Source organism: Drosophila subpulchrella, chromosome 2L (assembly GCF_014743375.2).
Source record: "Drosophila subpulchrella strain 33 F10 #4 breed RU33 chromosome 2L, RU_Dsub_v1.1 Primary Assembly, whole genome shotgun sequence".
NCBI classification, from domain to species: Eukaryota; Metazoa; Arthropoda; class Insecta; order Diptera; family Drosophilidae; genus Drosophila; species Drosophila subpulchrella.
In genome coordinates this window covers 14,175,679-14,193,450 of record NC_050610.1, presented here as the reverse complement: position 1 = coordinate 14,193,450, position 17,772 = coordinate 14,175,679, and the positions used below count along the sequence as shown (strand labels likewise).

The window sequence follows — 17,772 nt, the reverse complement described above, 5'->3', positions numbered from 1 at the left end:
CTTTGTCCGCTGGGCCCTTTCGATTGTTTTACAATATGTTTTGTCTTATGGACATTAGGGGTTTTTTGTTTGAACACGATCCCGAACCAGTTTCTGGTAGTTCAGCGTTAATAAGTGAGTTTTAAGTACCTCCCTCGCGAGGCCAACTGCCTCGGATGCTTCTGTTCCCCGAGTCCTTTTCAGGGATATGGGTTCTTCTCCATTGTGTCAGCTGCATTCATTTCTAATTATTTGACGCGACATTTGCAGTTTTACGATCACACTGCCGACAACCATCATGACAATCAATGAATTTATTTTTTAAAGATCTTTGAAGAATTTCTGGAACTCTCCGGGATTACTCAATCGGCGCGAGCTAGGCGCTTGTTGTTAAGGATTACAATTGGGATTAGCGGAGGCGTTTAGGGGGAGAAAAATTAGCACGAATTGAAAGGAAAATTGTTATTATTATTCATGTAATTATAGCTAGGAGTTTGCTTAACTGATTTATGTTAACAAATATTTCTCCGAGTTTTTAAGAAAGAAAATTTTTCTAAAAATTCGATCAGCCATATGGATTGGTTAGCATAATATAATATGAATAAGCATAATAATAAAACACTGTAAATATCTAACCATGTTGATTATAAGCTAGATTTAAATAGACAAAAGAAAACAAAATGAAATTATACTAAACCAGAAGAGCTGAAGGCCTATAGCTGCTATAGCTCATGATCTCTGTTAGCATTTAGTTTATAATTACTTGTTAGCATTATATATATATATATATATATATATATATATATGGATTGGTTTAATTCGTTTTGGTCAGCATATTAAAACAGAAACGGGGTTTTAATAATATTTTCATGAAATATATAAAGTAGTTTACAAAGACTACAGGGGCTAACAAATTTTGAGAAAAATATTTGTTTTCGTTTTGATTTTGCAGTTATTTAGTTTATGTTAAATTTAAAATTTTAATTTATACAGTTTTATTATTCCTTTCAAAAAGAAACAAATTATTGGTTTAATAAACTTGGTTGGAAAGCCTTAAAATGAGCTGAAATAGGACCCAGAAATCTGACTTTCGCAAGAACATATATCATGAATATCATTCAATTATGGATTCAACTTCAAAACCATCGTAAGAAGAGGGGGTTACATTTTAATATAAATGAAAAGAAATAACTCTTACATCGTTGGGGCTGTGCGCTTTATTTTTAATATTATACACATAAAATTCATTATATTGGCTATACTGAAAATGTATATTGATGTTGGCAAATTTATAAGCCATAAATTTAAATTATTTTACATTTATTATTACTATAAATACTCTGATAAATTATTATTTTTGATAATATAGCAACTTTTTATAATTTAGGTTATGTTCCATTGTTCTGTGGACTGGGTTCAAGCATCATCACTCCTACGTACTGTTGCCTTTGATCAAAATATTTCGAATATGCAAAATTTGCCTTAATGGATTGATTAATTTTCATTTAATTTGTGTAAAAATATCTTGATATTAGAATTTGAATTATGCGTTCACTGTATTTAATTTTCTAAACCCTTTTACATATTATTTAATAGATGGGTATTACATGTAGCACCCTATCAATGCCAGACTTCTTCCGCTTTCATTGCTTTCCCGTCTTTTTAATATCATTGCTTATATGGCAATTATGGCTTTAGCTTTATAACTGTAACTATAGTGATATGACCATATCGAGGCGCCCATATAAACGACAATAGCTTGGCAAATAACAAATATCTGGACAATGAAGTTCTAACCACACATCAAATGTGTACAAACTATATACGGTTTATGTGCAGGGCGAATAAAATCTAGAGGGTAAACATTGATTGTTCTCCAGATAGAGATATATCCCAAGTTACGATCGTGGAAACATAATTTTACAGCCACTAATTGCATAATACACACGCATTTATATCTATGCAATTACTTAATTAGCCAACGGCAATTGCAATTAAAGTACGTACAAATCGAAAGCGGGCCATAAAGGAAAAGGGGTTTTTCTTGGCCAAGAAATTACGACAAATTGCCTACCTGGCTCAAAGGGGGCGTGGCTACCTGGCTGCCAGCCATCGCAAAGCGGCAAGAAAGAGATGGGGACACCCACCAGAAAGAGATGGCAAGTCGGGCAGACAAGCCATCTTGAATTTCGAACGTGCAACGGAAATGAGGGTTAAAAAAATACCCCCTAATGGGTGTCTGCGTGGGACAGAAAGAGACAACCATAGATCGAACCTCTTCGGGTGGTTGTTTTTGTTTGAGCCTCTCTGCCTGTTTATCTGATTTTCCGTTGCTTTGGCTTTTTTATCAGTCGAGTTTTGCTCTACGTTTCAGTACGTTTTCGACTTGCGTACTGAGTTGACGTTCGCCACGCAACGGAATAATATTCAAAAACAGTTCCATACCATCTCCAAAAAAAGAGTTACAACGCGTGAGTGAGTGCTAAAAAAAATAGTGGTTCGAAATAGTATCGATACCTTGTATGTGTGTGATTGTGACGCTTAAAACACATCACCAGCCAAGTGATAGCTGTAAAAAAAATTGACAAAGCAAAATATCCTCTATAACCAACCAACCAAAACTCCAGAAAATGTGCAATTAAATCATATTGTCTAACAAAGTGGAGAGACCAAGAGCTTAAAGAGGGATTATCGGTACAAAAGATTGGATAAAAGGATTATCTTCAGCGCAGCGGAACTTATATAACCTCAAAAATGGTTTCGCACTACTACAATACACTGCCCTACACGCAAAAGCATAGTGCCGCAAATTTGGCCTATGCCTCGGCAGCGGGTCAGCCATGGAACTGGACACCCAACTATCATCACACGCCGCCGAATCATCAGTTCCTTGGCGATGTGGACTCATCGCATGCCGCCCATCATGCGGCCGCTGCCCATCAGATGTACTATAACTCACATCACATGTTCCATTCGGCGGCGGCGGCCGGTGCCGGGGATTGGCATTCACCCGCCTCGAGTACGGCGGATAACTTTGTCCAGAACGTACCCACATCGGCACACCAGCTGATGCAGCAGCACCACCATCATCATGCCCATGCCTCGAGCAGTTCCGTCAGTTCCGGCAGCAGCAGTAGTGGTGCTCCTGGTGCACCGCAACTCAATGAGACCAACAGCAGCATTGGCGGTGGAGGAGGAGGAGGTGGTGTTGGTGGTTCTAATGGACCCACTGAAGGAGGACCTGGTTCCGCACCACCCAATCATCAGCAACATATCACCGAGGGTCTGCCATCGCCACCGATTACGGTTTCGGGTTCGGAGATCTCAAGTCCTGGGGCTCCCACATCCGCATCGTCGCCGCATCACCATTTGGCCCATCACCTGAGTGCCGTCGCTGCCAACAACAACAATAGTCCTTCCACCCACAACAACAACAATAATAACAATTCGGTGAACAACAACAACAGGACATCGCCATCGAAGCCACAATATTACGAGTGGATGAAGAAGCCCGCCTATCCAGCGCAACCACAGCCAGGTGAGTTCTTAAATCTCTAGGAGTATTACTTGAAATATTAACTATGGTAGAGGGTTTTGGGAGCAAATCTAAGATCTTATGATTTAGTACGCTATGGCAGCGTAATATTTGTAAATGCTTAATATACCTTTTACCATTAAAGACTTTGACTAGATTTTTTAATGATCAATGAATAGGAAACAACCTTCTATAACGTAATAATTAAAGATACAGTGCAACCTTTCCTATTTAACAGTATTTTAAACCAAAGAAGTCCTTTAAAAAATTGTTAAAATTTGGATTGTTTTTTACTTTATTTAAAATAAAAACAGTCCTTTGAAAAATCTTAAATATCCGTTAGTTTTCAAGGAAAGGGGTACTGGTAATCCATTCGAATAAAAACGTTGTTTTAATGTTGCTTGAAAGTAAAAAAAACTTATCGTAAACCTCGAATTTGCCAAACCACTTCCCAATTTTTGTATACCCAACTTCTTAGTCATTCCGATCAATTTGGGTATAACTGAATTTTGGTATGACCTTCGATTCCGCCTTCGCCGTACATGGGTTTCTCCCGGATTCGCCTCGTCACATTCCAAATTTCGAAGATTTAATATTCCCCAGCACAGTGCATTGCATTGTCTTCCCGTCAAGCTCGTGCTGTTCGCGCTTTTCCCCAAACGGTCTGTCTACATATATGGGGTTTTATAAGAAATCGTTTACCTGACGCGGATCCAAGCCCAATGGCCAATTAGCTCATAAAAATCAAATTCTGTTCAAGCTCCAGTTTTATGATATTCAGTTGGGGTCGAGAGATCCCCGATTCGACGCCTTGATTTATGGGCATGCCCTTACACTAGGCGAATGAGTGTTTGTGTTTGTTTGACTCTGTCTCGGTCGATTCTATTGACTAATTTTGTATCGTAAATCAATTTAACTATAAAAATTTCTAAACGGTTTGATCAACTTTTTCAAAAACCTTTCAATACTAATGGAAAACCTAAACAAAGTGGTTGAATGGAAAGAGAACAAATTTAATGGATAACGGATATAAGAAGTTCGGTAAGATAGAACACATCCCACAGCAATTAGCATTGTGTGGAGTGTCTAATTGGGGTTTTCAGAGGTGTAAGGTATTTCGATTTTTTGAGAAAAGTTTTTCAAGGCAAAGATCAAAGTAATTTTCTACTTTTTTTCCGCAGTTCATGCAAATTTCTTGCGATTATTTTGTTTTGTTTTTCGTTTTGTTTACCCTGTTCCTACCTACCTTTTAAAAAACAAGCAAAAGCAATGCAAATGTCAATGCAGCGATCACAAACACAAGAAGGGAATAAACACTCACACATTTGCTGACGATTTATGACCCCGGGGCGCATGTCAAGAAAAAAAAGAAGACGACGACGATATCGACAATATCGCCGATATCCATTAAGCCCATAAAATCTGTTGGTATGCAATTAACGTTTATTGCTGTCGACCGTTGTTGGTGCTGTCGCTTAATCCAGCTGATCAAGCCGACAAGGCAACTTAAGTTTGCCGTATTCATTATTCAAAAACACCTTTTTTCAACCCCTTTGTTTGAGAATTTACTTTTTGGTGGTTCACTGATTTTGATTTTTGAGGTATTTTATTTTAATACATTGTAAATTTAATGTTAAAAACATATTTCCAAGATGTTTTCATAGATCTTTTTAATCTATTAGCTTTATAACTTGTATTTAGTTAAGATCGATATATTTTTGGACCACAAGAATTATATAATTTCGATAACAGTAAAATAGCTATGAAGCATACCAACTTTCCAACGATTACTGCAATACCTCTATTACTGCGATGACTAACATTTCGTGATTTTTAATAGATTTATAAAAGTTCCATTTTTTTTTTGGTTTGTGGGGCATGTGGCAGGGCACGTCAAAGAACCACTTCAACTTTTGGGGTGTGGCAATAAAACGGCACCACAATTGCCGGTGGATCCAGATGCCTTGTACTTTTGTTTCAATGGCTGGTGGTTCTGGCAGGTTTTGCGATTAGATTAGCGGAAATCAAATAAACGCCCGCCCTGTCAATAAGTCCTGGGTTCCCACCCTCCACTCACCGTACTACTCTCTAAATGGTTACGAGTTCTATTTTCTGTTGCTTCAATAATGTACCAAGTGATATGAAAACGTGGCCACAAAAAAAGAGGTTTTTTTCGTGTTATCTAAAACGTCAAAACCATTGTTGATAAGCGATGCCGTTGCGTTTGCAACGGGCATATTGATTAAAACAATATAGGGCCATAAACCAATAAAAATTAGTATTACTTCCAATAAAAACTAAATAGCGACATTTACGATCAAATCTATGCAATCATTAAACGGCAAAAACTTTAGTTTTCGAGTAGAAGGTTGTGAAAAGATATTTGAAATATGTGAAAAACCTTTTCTTCATTTAACCCCCTCTAAATTTTATGTCGCGAACATATTCTAAATTGTTTGCTCTTAGTATTTAACCCCTTAATGGTTTTTAAAACCTTAACTTTTCCAGCTTTTCACTTTCAAAAATCCATATAATAATTTATTATCGCTATAATTTCTGCGAACGTATAAATATATCTACCAGCCCAAGGAGTTCTTACCGGGATTGTCTATAGATCTTCAGCATTGCCCGTGTTGGGACATAAAAAACTAATGCCACCTGACACATTGAGATTTAATGTGTCAATATGCACAGAAAATTTATATCTAGCCACATAAATAATCGAAAAGAGTAAGGGAAAACAAAAGAGAAGTAAAAAGTATATATGGCAAAGCTTGGATTTATATTGATTTCCCGAGCGCACTGAAAATGCTGTAGTATTTCATCGATATATAAAGATAGGATACATTTGTGGTCCGATTTTGGGGCTGGTCTCTTTTTTGTCTGGGCCCCCCAAGATAAGCCATTAAAAATGGCCACTAACTGCAGTCGAACTATGGTTCGTTTTCGTTATCAGTACCATCGATGTTTGCCGTTGACATTTACCCTTCCACCCCCCTTCATAGTTTTTTTTTCTCTCCCCTTCCATGTGTCAAAAATGAAGTAAAATTTTGGTTCGTACTGATCTATATGGAGTGTGCGTTTGCTTCGTTGATTGACATGATGGGATTAGCATAGAACTCGCCGGGCGTCCCTCTCTATTTGTCACGGACTTGTTACCATTGTGTCATTTACTTTGGGCTTAGTTGTCCAAATACATAACAAAATCATGTTTGGGTTTTTCCTGTGCTATTTGTATTGGCTCCGATATTGGTAATAACCACAAAATGTAGTCTTGCCCCAAAGCCCCAGACACACAGGCCATGTCTCTATATATACGAGTATATTTGTAGGTCTCCACTTTTGTATATGTTCGATTTATTTTGATATACCATTCGAGGTGTATCGAGTTTATATTGGAGGCGCTAGGGATTTTGAGAGCTTAAATTGGGGTTTCGAAAAGCTTAGTCAATAAAGTGATAAATTAAAATGGTAACTTTTCAAAATGGGGGTACACAATGTGTCAGCAAAGTATTTATTGAAATTTGCAGCCTTTGTTTGTCAGTTATGAATTATAATGAAAGTTTATTTCAATATATAGAATAGGCTGTGGATATTTCAATAAAAGAAATACTTAATACTTAACTAAAATATTAAAGTCGTAAGGCATTAAAATGATAAGTATAGGGGTAATGCATTTCTTCTTGAACTATCTTTAATATTTTGCTAAACCATATCCTTTTTGCTTTACCCAATAAAATACTTTTATAACTTCAATCGAAACCATTAGCCTCTTCTTTTCATACTATCTTTTACCCAGTCCTGCCTCAAGTTATTTTATCAATAAAAGTAAACAAGAAAGAGTGAAAGAGACCCCTGAAACTGTAAATTATAGCTTACGTTTCCTGTTCAGCCATAAACCATAATATCATAATGGACGAGAAGTGCCAGGTCGGGCTGTATACTACGATATACTACTATATTTAGTACATATTGGGGGAACCGGGGCGAAAGCCTTTTGTTTGGGGGGACAACTTGGCCAAGCAGCGACAGGAAAATCCGATTGTCAATCAACATTGGTTCGAGCTAAATTATGACAACAGAAAAAAGTGCCCGATGATGATGATGGTTCGGATGACACCTGCTTATGTCTCAGGCCTAAGTCAACCGATTGAATGATTGACTGATTGAAAATTGAAGGGGGAAACGCGAGTGACGCGCCAAGCGGGTTCTGATTTCATTTCGAGTTGTTTGGCGATTCTTTTTATGAGGTGACAACATTTACGATACGGTAGCAAAAAACGGAAAGAAAGATTTGCAATTCCCCATATACTCATACGTATATGGCCAACGTTAATCGCTTAACAATACAATAAAGTAGCAATAATTATAAAAAACTAAATTAAATGCCCCACTGCCATCGTATAATGAATGACCCATAACCATGAATGAACGAATGAATGAGAATATATATGATTGCCATATTTGTGATTTTTATGCCCGACTTTGATTAGGATGATTATACGCTTGATGAGCCCGGGGATTACTATTACCCGGAACGGGACTCTCTTGTCGGATTGTATTTCTGAGCAGTACATATATTTTCCTGATTTTGTTTGCGCCTGCAGCATTTGCTCAGTTTCACCTCAGAGTTTAAACAAATATTGTTACACACTGACCCGAACCGTTTGCCATTGAGATAAGGGAGAATCGGTGGGGGAATCCCTAGAAAATTTATAGTTTGCTTCCTCGGCCGCAGCCGTAAGAATTTATTGCATATTATTTTGTTTAATAGTTTTATGAAGCGCAAATTTGTTTTCAATTATGTGGGTTCCAATGGGCTTGCAAATATTTATGGTGTTTTTATGTGGCCAATAGTTTTGGAATAGATTTCAGATGAATTTAAGGGGGCTCTTAATATATTCCATTTGATAAGCTTTGATTTTTATATGAAGTGATTGTTAGTGACTTTATAACATTCATATATCATTTAAAGATGAATATGCTGATACATCTTAAATATCGAAATCTTAAAGAAAATGTTTTTTAATAATCCATCTTATTGTATTACATATGATTAACTAATAGAAATATATTCACATTTCTGTCTAACTCTTGTAAAATCCCCGTCGAATCACAGAACTATGCAGCTCTCCCAACTTAGAGGATCTGAGTGAATTGCTGGACTCAAGCGGTAGGAGGCAAATCTTTTCCTTGGATACCCATTTTCTTTCCATTTATTACTAAACAAAATTATAGTTAACTTTCTTTTTTTTTGGCTCTAATGCGATTTTTGTGTTTTTCGTTTTGATGCATGCAATTATTTTGGGTTGGGGGCATATCATAAAGATCCCCCTCTCTCATCTCATATTCCTTCAAATCATATAGTCATAAATTTTATTGCATGCATCGTCGTCGTCGTCGTGGCAAATAATTAACGTACATTTGAAAAAAATGTTTGTGGCCTAAAGAAAAATACCCCTTCTTTCCACCTTTTGAATTTTTTTCTGCATTTTTCTATTGCCTGACTTGGAGTATTTATGGCTTTAATGGCGTCTCATTCAGGCCATAAGCAGGCCGCATTTTTTTGTGTTGGATGGCTGCCATTTTTTCTGGCCATATTAGCCTCTCCTTCTTTTTTGGTTCCATCTCGCTCTACCTTTTTTTCTGTTCAAGCCATAAATAAAACGAGCTCTGAGTCAGACTTGGAATTGAAGTTGGAGGGTTTTTGGAGCCATCGCTGCCATTGGCGTGCTATAAGATTGCGTGCCGCATATATATGCATGTAGCACATATATCTGAACACGTACGAGCGGCATTCGTTTGTTGCACGCGATCTGATAATATTATTATTTCCACTCTGCCTGGTACATTTTTTCCAACTCTTGGCATTTTATAAGGCTGCGTGCCAGAGTGATCAAAGTAGGAGGAGAAGGAGGGCTTATATGTATACATATCTGGGGGAGACCACTCCCATCGAGGGGAAAACTCAAAGAATAACTCACATTTGCATATGTCTGCATGCCATATACAGTGTTTGCATGTCGCATGTTTCATGTTGATGGTGGCCATTTTGAATGTTCTTTTCCTGTAGGAGCTTAATTTTATATGTATGGATATTTATGAGCCGGTCTATAAGCTAACTACAATTTCTTGGTAATAATATCATATCAAGCAATTATCTAAACTACATAATCGAATAAAGTTATCATATCATCTTAATAAAGAGTTCATTACTACATTACCTTTTAAAGGCACACAAAGTTTAACCAACCATTATATGATATCATAAATTTAACCCAACAATTCCCCTTGCAAAATAAAAAAGAAGCTACTGGTTTAATTTACAATTCCCAAAAACCGAAATCTCTGTGCAAACCCTTTATCACACCATCTTCCCCCCAAGGACCGGATACCGTTATAGTAGGCTCTAGCCCAGAAAAGGAAGAAAAAGGAAAAATAAACGTCAAATCGAATCAAATGATTTTATGATGTAATTTGAGCTAATATTTACGATATAAGAGCAGCTAAAACAGCAGCAAAATGCCAAATAAATGTTATTGTTATATTGTCGCTTTGGTGGTGAGAGACAAACAGACATACTATATAAACCCGATGCGCCCCCTTCCGACATTCCACATTTATGATGCTGGAAAACGGAAAGGAAAATGCCAAAACAAAAGCAGTGCAAAAAAAACGAAATAGCAGCAAAGAAAAACCCAAATATTTTGGCAAAGTCTTTAAGTTGGGCGAAAACTGGGGAAACTTCCACCAGAAGAGGGGTGTGGTTAAAAAGTCAAGTGTTGAGGTTTGTGTGTCCAAGTCTCTGGGGTGCCATTGATGAAATTGCTCTTTCCGCTGGCTTTCGAGGACTTCCTTTTGCCACAAAACTTTCGCTTCAAGCTTTAATATGTTCAACCACAAAAACGTTTAAATTCGAGCAGAGCTAACTTATGGAAGTCAGGTAATAAATGTCTCCCAATAGATTTTCATGGGTTGGACAAGAGACAACGAACCGAACAACCGAAAGGAAGATGTCACAGGGGGTGCTCAACACTCAGTGACAAATTAACGCAGAGCGGGGGTGGCGAAAAAAAAACCACCACGCCTGGGCTATAGAAAGCCATAACATCTGAAGACCCTCCACCAGTGACCGTAACTAACCGCAACAGCAACATTAGTTACCCAACAGTAACTGTAACTGTAACCGAAACTGCCCTTGTCCTTGGCCACTGATTTTTCCCCAGGGGGCGGACCACATAATTGCCCAGCAATCAACAGCTGTTCTAATAGGGAAAAGACAAGACTAGGCTAGACCTCAACCTGATATAATTTATTACCCAAATGATCTTTACTCATGCTCTATTTCTGTTGTGTTTGATATTATAGAATCGCTTTCCACTGTTTAAACAGTTTTCTTTGTCGGCATTTGAAGTTATGGTATGGTACGACAGTAGGATTGTTGGTATTTAGCCAGGAATTATTGATTGCACTGAGAGATCTATGGGGTTTTACGACAATATATTATCAGAATGATTTAATTTATAGCATATTTTCTTTCTAGACAGATTGTAATATCTCCTTCATTTAGTATTAAGAAATAGTTCTTATAGGAGCTATAGGTCATATAATATTTCGCACAGTGCTTAAAGAACCCACCGAAACCAATCAGCCCATAAACACCTCCCCTGGAAAACCCTTACTGTATACGCACTCAATGAGTGAAGAACAACCATTAAAGCTTATCTGGACAAATGTTCAACGATTTACCCTGGGGCTTCAAACTCTACAGTTCGTAACTCCATCGATATTGATACAGACCTCAACTGGGATTAGAAGGTGCGTATGGTCTGCAACTTTTAGAACTTTGCCGACGGGTAAAGCCAACTAAGTAATCTATCATTATGTGTGTAGGGAGAGATCCTATAAAGCAAACAAAAATGCCAGTCAATAGCATTAACAGTTCAAAATCAAACTTTCAATTAGGTGGTGCAACTTATAGGGGAATGTATCGAGTTAAGAACCCCATTCGATATAAATTACAGTGCGTTCACTCATGACGCGATGGGCCCCAGTGACAAAGTCATAAAAAAATGTCACACCTTGACGCACAAATTTTATTTAATTGCTAATAAAATATGTTGAAGCCGAGCAATATATATACCAGATGAATATCCCCAGATATATAGCAGACAGATTTTCAAGCGCAATTATTTGCCAAAATGACGGGGTTTTTCTTCGCTTTTTTTGCCATTCATTCACAATCTTATCTTTTTGGGGAAGAGGAAAGTGGCGATCTTAGTAGGATCTTAGTGGTTCAGACAATGGAGCATTAGCATTAGGATCAAGTTGATCCACATTCAGGGCGTTTGTCTTGCCTCGTTTATTAACGCAATAAAACACTCAGTCCGGCTGGGATAGTAACTTTATAGTTGTGCATATAATACGTGTACGATTTATTAGATTATGGCCGTGAAGGTCAGCGGAGCCAGGCACCCGTGAACTACCCATTACCCACCGCCCTCCGCAGCGTCTGCTCCAGTTTGTCCCTAATTCCGTGCGGATTTTCTCATGTTTGTGCTCTGTTTTCAGGTGTGAGGAATTGGAGCCTCTAAGTGGTAACCAGATAAAGCCAAGTGGTGTGGGTTTGTGAGTCTATGATAGAGATAACGCCCAATGTGGTGCAGCCTCTTGGAGGTTGTTCTGTGCGTCTCTGATCCACAGATGGTGGAAATGAGGTCGGAAGATATATATTCTGACCTATAATACTCACGATAGGGGATCTACTTGAATAGAATATATTAATAAGCAAGTGGAATTATATTTATACTTAAGAAATCAAAAAACTTCTAAACGAACCAAATATTATCAGAAAATATCAGAATTGACCTGTTCTGGAAAATTTTCCATTAGCATTCCATTTATCAACCACTTTTTTCCGTAACTTCATCTACAGCTTTGAAAATAGCTCCATCTTACCCATAGTTTACCCCACATGATTTCGCATCGTCCAAAAAGGTTTATTTTTTTGTAGAATTTACTCAGTAAATCCTCAAAGCTGATAATATTGTTATTTTAATTTAGTTCTTTTCTTATTTGAGCAACTCCTCAAATCCGTCAAGTCTGTCTAAACAAGTTATTTTTCTGTGTGTGTTGGATTGTTTTGGGAGCCACTTTATCAGTAGATTGGAGGCCCAACAACGCACGCGCAAGAGGATTTTCCCAACAAAAGTACTAAAAATGGCAAGGTAGTCTGAAAATTTTAGATTTATTATGTGAAGCGAAAAAAAAACTAGATTATGAGTGTGTGCTTAACAGGGCTTTAACATTATTCTTTTGCAGAGTTCTTCATCATACGATTGCCACATTAGACTAAGCAAACGAGAAGCAAGAGCGACAGCAATAAATTCACGTCTAAATAAAGTGTAAAGAATAAATAAAAGAGTGCGGGAGATAAGAGGCCTGAAGTACCGATTAAAAGGGGTTTATGAAAAACAAAGTTACGGTTCCGGTAATTTTAATGTGGTTCTTCTTAAATAGCATACAAATCAAAGACAATTCTCTAATTTACACATATTTCTATAGAAACAATTCTATTAAATTAAGAAGAAATCAAAGGACTGGCACTATATACGATCTTCTGGTAGAATTTACAATTTAGAAATTCAAGTCAACATCACACAATTTACTTTATACAAGCAAATCAAAGGAATTTATAGTTTACCAGACTAGAAGCAAATACTACGATTAATTTATCATTATTATGATCATATATTATTTAACGTAGGGCATCTTGAGGTCTTTAACACCTACTCTTTGCACTCTGTTCCTCACTCTACCTTCTCTATATCTCTTGCTGTTACTGTTGAACTTTATCATCTGTGAAAATATTTGTTTGTTTGCCTATTTGCTCAATTTTAATTGTGAGAACACTACGGTATCGTTGTACATAAAAAATTAGAGCAAAATCCTCAAGCCGAAATGCTGTTTGCTTAAAAAAAAATGTTTCCCGCTGGTGTGGGTGTGTTTATCACGTAGTCAGACTGTGCCACGATCCCGTGGCCTTTTTCATGCCTTTGGAGATGGGCTATCCTACGTTCTCTGGGGTTTTTCTATTCCCAGCGTGTTTGTGGTTCTGTCATTTATTTGAATTTTGATTGACTAATTGCGCAGCTCAGCGCCATATAGCCCATTTCTACGATTCTACAGAGAATCGTGGTTACTCCCAGAATCGTCGGCTCTTTGGGTTTTTTTTCATGTTTACCGCTTCGACTTGGGGTTGCTCCTCCAATCTTGGTATACAGCATGTGACAGCTTCTATGGCTATCATAATTTACATATTGTCATCTACTATAACGAGATGAGCTGGTTCAGAGAAACATGTTTGTCCACCTGACGCCAGTCACTCCACTCGGTTGACACCGGGAATCAGGTGGCCCGACAATTTGCAAACTTGGTCAACAGTCACGGCCCTCTGACGACAAAAAAAATTGCACATGATCTTTATAAATCATTACTGTTTTCTAATATGATTATATTTTAATTTAAAAATGCTAAGACTGCAGTTAAAGTTTTAAAAAATGGTCTAAGTACACCAGTTTACAAAAAAAAATTGATGAAATACGCACTTCAGGAAACCTTTGTTTTCCGGTAAGATACATCTCCCTGATTAAGAAAAGGGCATTTAAAATTTTTTCTATGGTACCAATTTTTTTTAAAGTGTAAAAAACGTTTTTCGCACTTTTTTATTTTTTAACTCGAGTTGTGATAAACCGAATTCGGTCATTAAAGACTCATTTTACAGGTAATGGAATGCCCTTTAACTTTCTTGTACACATCGTTGAGTTCCATTCATTAGTTTAGAAGCTACACTTCGTCAAAGTTGAAAAAGTTGGAAAAAATGCAAAAACGCTGGCATAAATTGCTTCTTTAAAAATACACGCCTAAAAACCGAAATTAGTTTTATGTTGTTTTCTTAAAGGCTGAACTTTAACGGAGAATATAAGCCATTGATCACGACAATCCGTTGGTAAATCGATTTTTTACAGATTTTTAAACGTATATACCCAAGTTCAGTGTTCGGGAGCAGCGGCCGTTAAACATTATTTTAAATTTTCAGTGTTGGGGAACGTAAGATTTTGGTGCAAGTTGTAGTGCATAACGTCAGTTTCCTTGCTAATTTCTTGCTAAAAATATATGAAAATGATTTCCTTGTAACTGCAATCGCATCCTTTTTAGCTTGCCCAGCACTAATAGCAAAGAAACTGACGTTATGCATAACTACTTGCACCAAAATCTTACGTTCCCCAACACTGAAAATTTAAAATAATGTTTAACGGCCGCTGCTCCCGAACACTGAACTTGGGTATATACGTTTAAAAATCTGTAAAAAATCGATTTACCAACGGATTGTCGTGATCAATGGCTTATATTCTCCGTTAAAGTTCAGCCTTTAAGAAAACAACATAAAACTAATTTCGGTTTTTAGGCGTGTATTTTTAAAGAAGCAATTTATGCCAGCGTTTTTGCATTTTTTCCAACTTTTTCAACTTTGACGAAGTGTAGCTTCTAAACTAATGAATGGAACTCAACGATGTGTACAAGAAAGTTAAAGGGCATTCCATTACCTGTAAAATGAGTCTTTAATGACCGAATTCGGTTTATCACAACTCGAGTTAAAAAATAAAAAAGTGCGAAAAACGTTTTTTACACTTTAAAAAAAATTGGTACCATAGAAAAAATTTTAAATGCCCTTTTCTTAATCAGGGAGATGTATCTTACCGGAAAACAAAGGTTTCCTGAAGTGCGTATTTCATCAATTTTTTTTTGTAAACTGGTGGTACCATTTGTTTAATTACAAATTGTTGCTCAATTCCTTCCTTTCTACTCTTTTGAGATTTAAAGATTTAGCGTTTTTTATAATTTTTCGGAATGCTTAAATCAAATTTTAATGTTTTTAATGGATAGATAAAAGTCTGTTTAAAGTCCATAGATTTTTAGTACACCGATGTTGAATCTAATATTGTTTGGATGTTATGAGTTTACTTGTTCTGGAATGGTTTTTGATAATAAGTTTTAAGCCTTTGCATGATTTAGTTTAGTTTCCAAACGTTTTTTTCAAATTATCTAAAAGTGTTTTTTCCTTTTTCTTTCTCAGGAAAAACCCGAACCAAGGACAAGTACCGAGTGGTCTACACCGATTTTCAACGCCTGGAACTGGAGAAGGAGTATTGCACGTCCCGTTACATCACCATCCGGCGGAAGAGCGAGTTGGCCCAGACGCTATCCCTATCGGAGCGTCAGGTGAAAATCTGGTTCCAGAATCGCCGCGCCAAGGAGCGCAAACAGAACAAGAAGGGCAGCGATCCTAATGTGATGGGCGTGGGTGTGCAGCATGCGGATTATAGCCAACTTTTGGACGCCAAGGCGAAACTGGAGCCGGGCCTGCACTTGCCCCATTCGCTGGCCCACTCGATGAATCCGATGGCGGCGATGAATATACCCGCGATGCGACTCCATCCGCACCTGGCTGCCCATAGTCACTCGTTGGCGGCGGCGGCGGCGCATTCACACCAGCTGCAACAGCAGCACAGTGCGCAAATGTCAGCTGCGGCGGCAGTGGGAACGCTCTCGATGTGACACGATCGTTCATGTTATGCGAACGGTGGCATCAACAACAGCAGCGAGAATAACAGTTACTTGGAGCCGCAGCACTCGCTGTTGGGGGAGAGCGAGAGGGGCTTAGGAGGAGGAGGCCAGTGCGATGGCACCTATAGTGCTCCCGCTCTCGCCTTGGACTTGGCTTAACCCTTAGGTCGCGCAGTCAGACTGTTTCGACCGAACCAACGAGAAATGAAGCACCCAATTAAATGGAGGAGGACCTGGCGGCCGTTGCACCTTGAATATTGCACGTTGTTAATTTTTGTGATTGTATATTCCTGGTTTTCGCACACGTCAATGTCCTCTCAGCTAAACAAGTCCCATATTTCTTGTATTATGTTTGTTTTTTGTTCAACGTATGTAATTTAAAGTAAATGTTTAGCTCGTAAGTTGTAGCCCTTAAGTTGCCCAAGAAAAACAAAAACAATTGAAACCAGCCGTCCCAGCCGTTTAAAGTTTACAACTATTCGCAGCAACTTAACATAATTTTAGTACAAGCAATTAATTTTAGAGTGCAACTTGATGATTCAGCCCGTGTAAATATCCACATAACAAAAGAGTTTTAACGTTTATTACTTTTATATATCGTAATAACAATTAGCCATAGTTTAATCTAGCTGTACTGAATGTAAAATGTAAAGCATTTTCCGAGCACAAAAGCAAAATTACCACATAAATAAATAATTTTTACGTATTAATCCACAATTTTCCTTAGTTCAATTTTGGCGGCAATTAATTTATAGCTTGTGAATTGAATGTATGTGTGTATATGTATGTGCTTAGCTATTTAAATAAAATATGAACAATAAAAATACAACAATTGAAGGGTACTTTTTATTTACCACTGGGGTTAACAAGGGTTAACGTTCACAGCTACGCTCCACCTACCTAAAGCAACAACAACAAAAGCGGCAAACGTCAATCAATTAATCGGCTCTCCTCTTTGCCCGCTCATTCGCCTCCCCACTCGGCCATTACTGTTATCGGCTCTACGGTTGGCTCGCTCGCACTCACGCAAATCAACTGGGGTCAGTCGGACGATTGCATTTCGTCTGCATCTGCAATTAGAGTTCATAAAATGTCAATTAATTGCGCGTGGCAAGTTGTAAATGCATGCGAAAGACTTGTGCAATATCATAAAGAATTGCTGGTGTATTGTGTCTCTATAGTTTAGTCGACATCAAAGATTTTCTCCACAAAAATGGATTTTCAAAATACTAGCAAATTGTTCAATCTGACAGAAAAATAATGAAAATTCATTTACTTAAAAAGGATATAAATACTATTTTATTATACTCTTATATTAATTTAATCTTATAAATTACCTTGTAAAAAATTTAATAGCATTCACACAGCACAGTAGAATAATTGAAAATTTAAAGATCTCACTTTCCGAATTCGTCTTTGTTTTTATTTGAGAAGAAACGACCTTAAGATCAAGACAAAATTCCTCTCTAGTTTTTCGGGCTAATTAATTTTAAAATAGGGATAAAAGGAGTCTTTATTTTATTTTTTGGGATGAAAGTAGTCTCGCAAACTGAGAAAGCTTCATTTTCATTTGAAGAATTTAAGACTGAACAATGTTTAATAAACATACACTGGTCGGCATAAGTATTTTG

General features: G+C 37.4%; 1 protein-coding gene across 1 annotated transcript; it reads left to right on the top strand.

The window, feature by feature from the left end:
- The first annotated feature begins 2,368 nt into the window (after positions 1–2,368).
- Positions 2,369–16,970, top strand: LOC119548000 (homeotic protein caudal). Its single transcript, XM_037855059.1, has 2 exons — positions 2,369–3,517; positions 15,651–16,970. Exons 1-2 carry the CDS (start codon positions 2,734–2,736, stop codon positions 16,130–16,132), a joined length of 1,266 nt encoding a protein of 421 aa, XP_037710987.1. The 5' UTR covers positions 2,369–2,733; the 3' UTR covers positions 16,133–16,970.
- Positions 16,971–17,772: the final 802 nt, after the last annotated feature.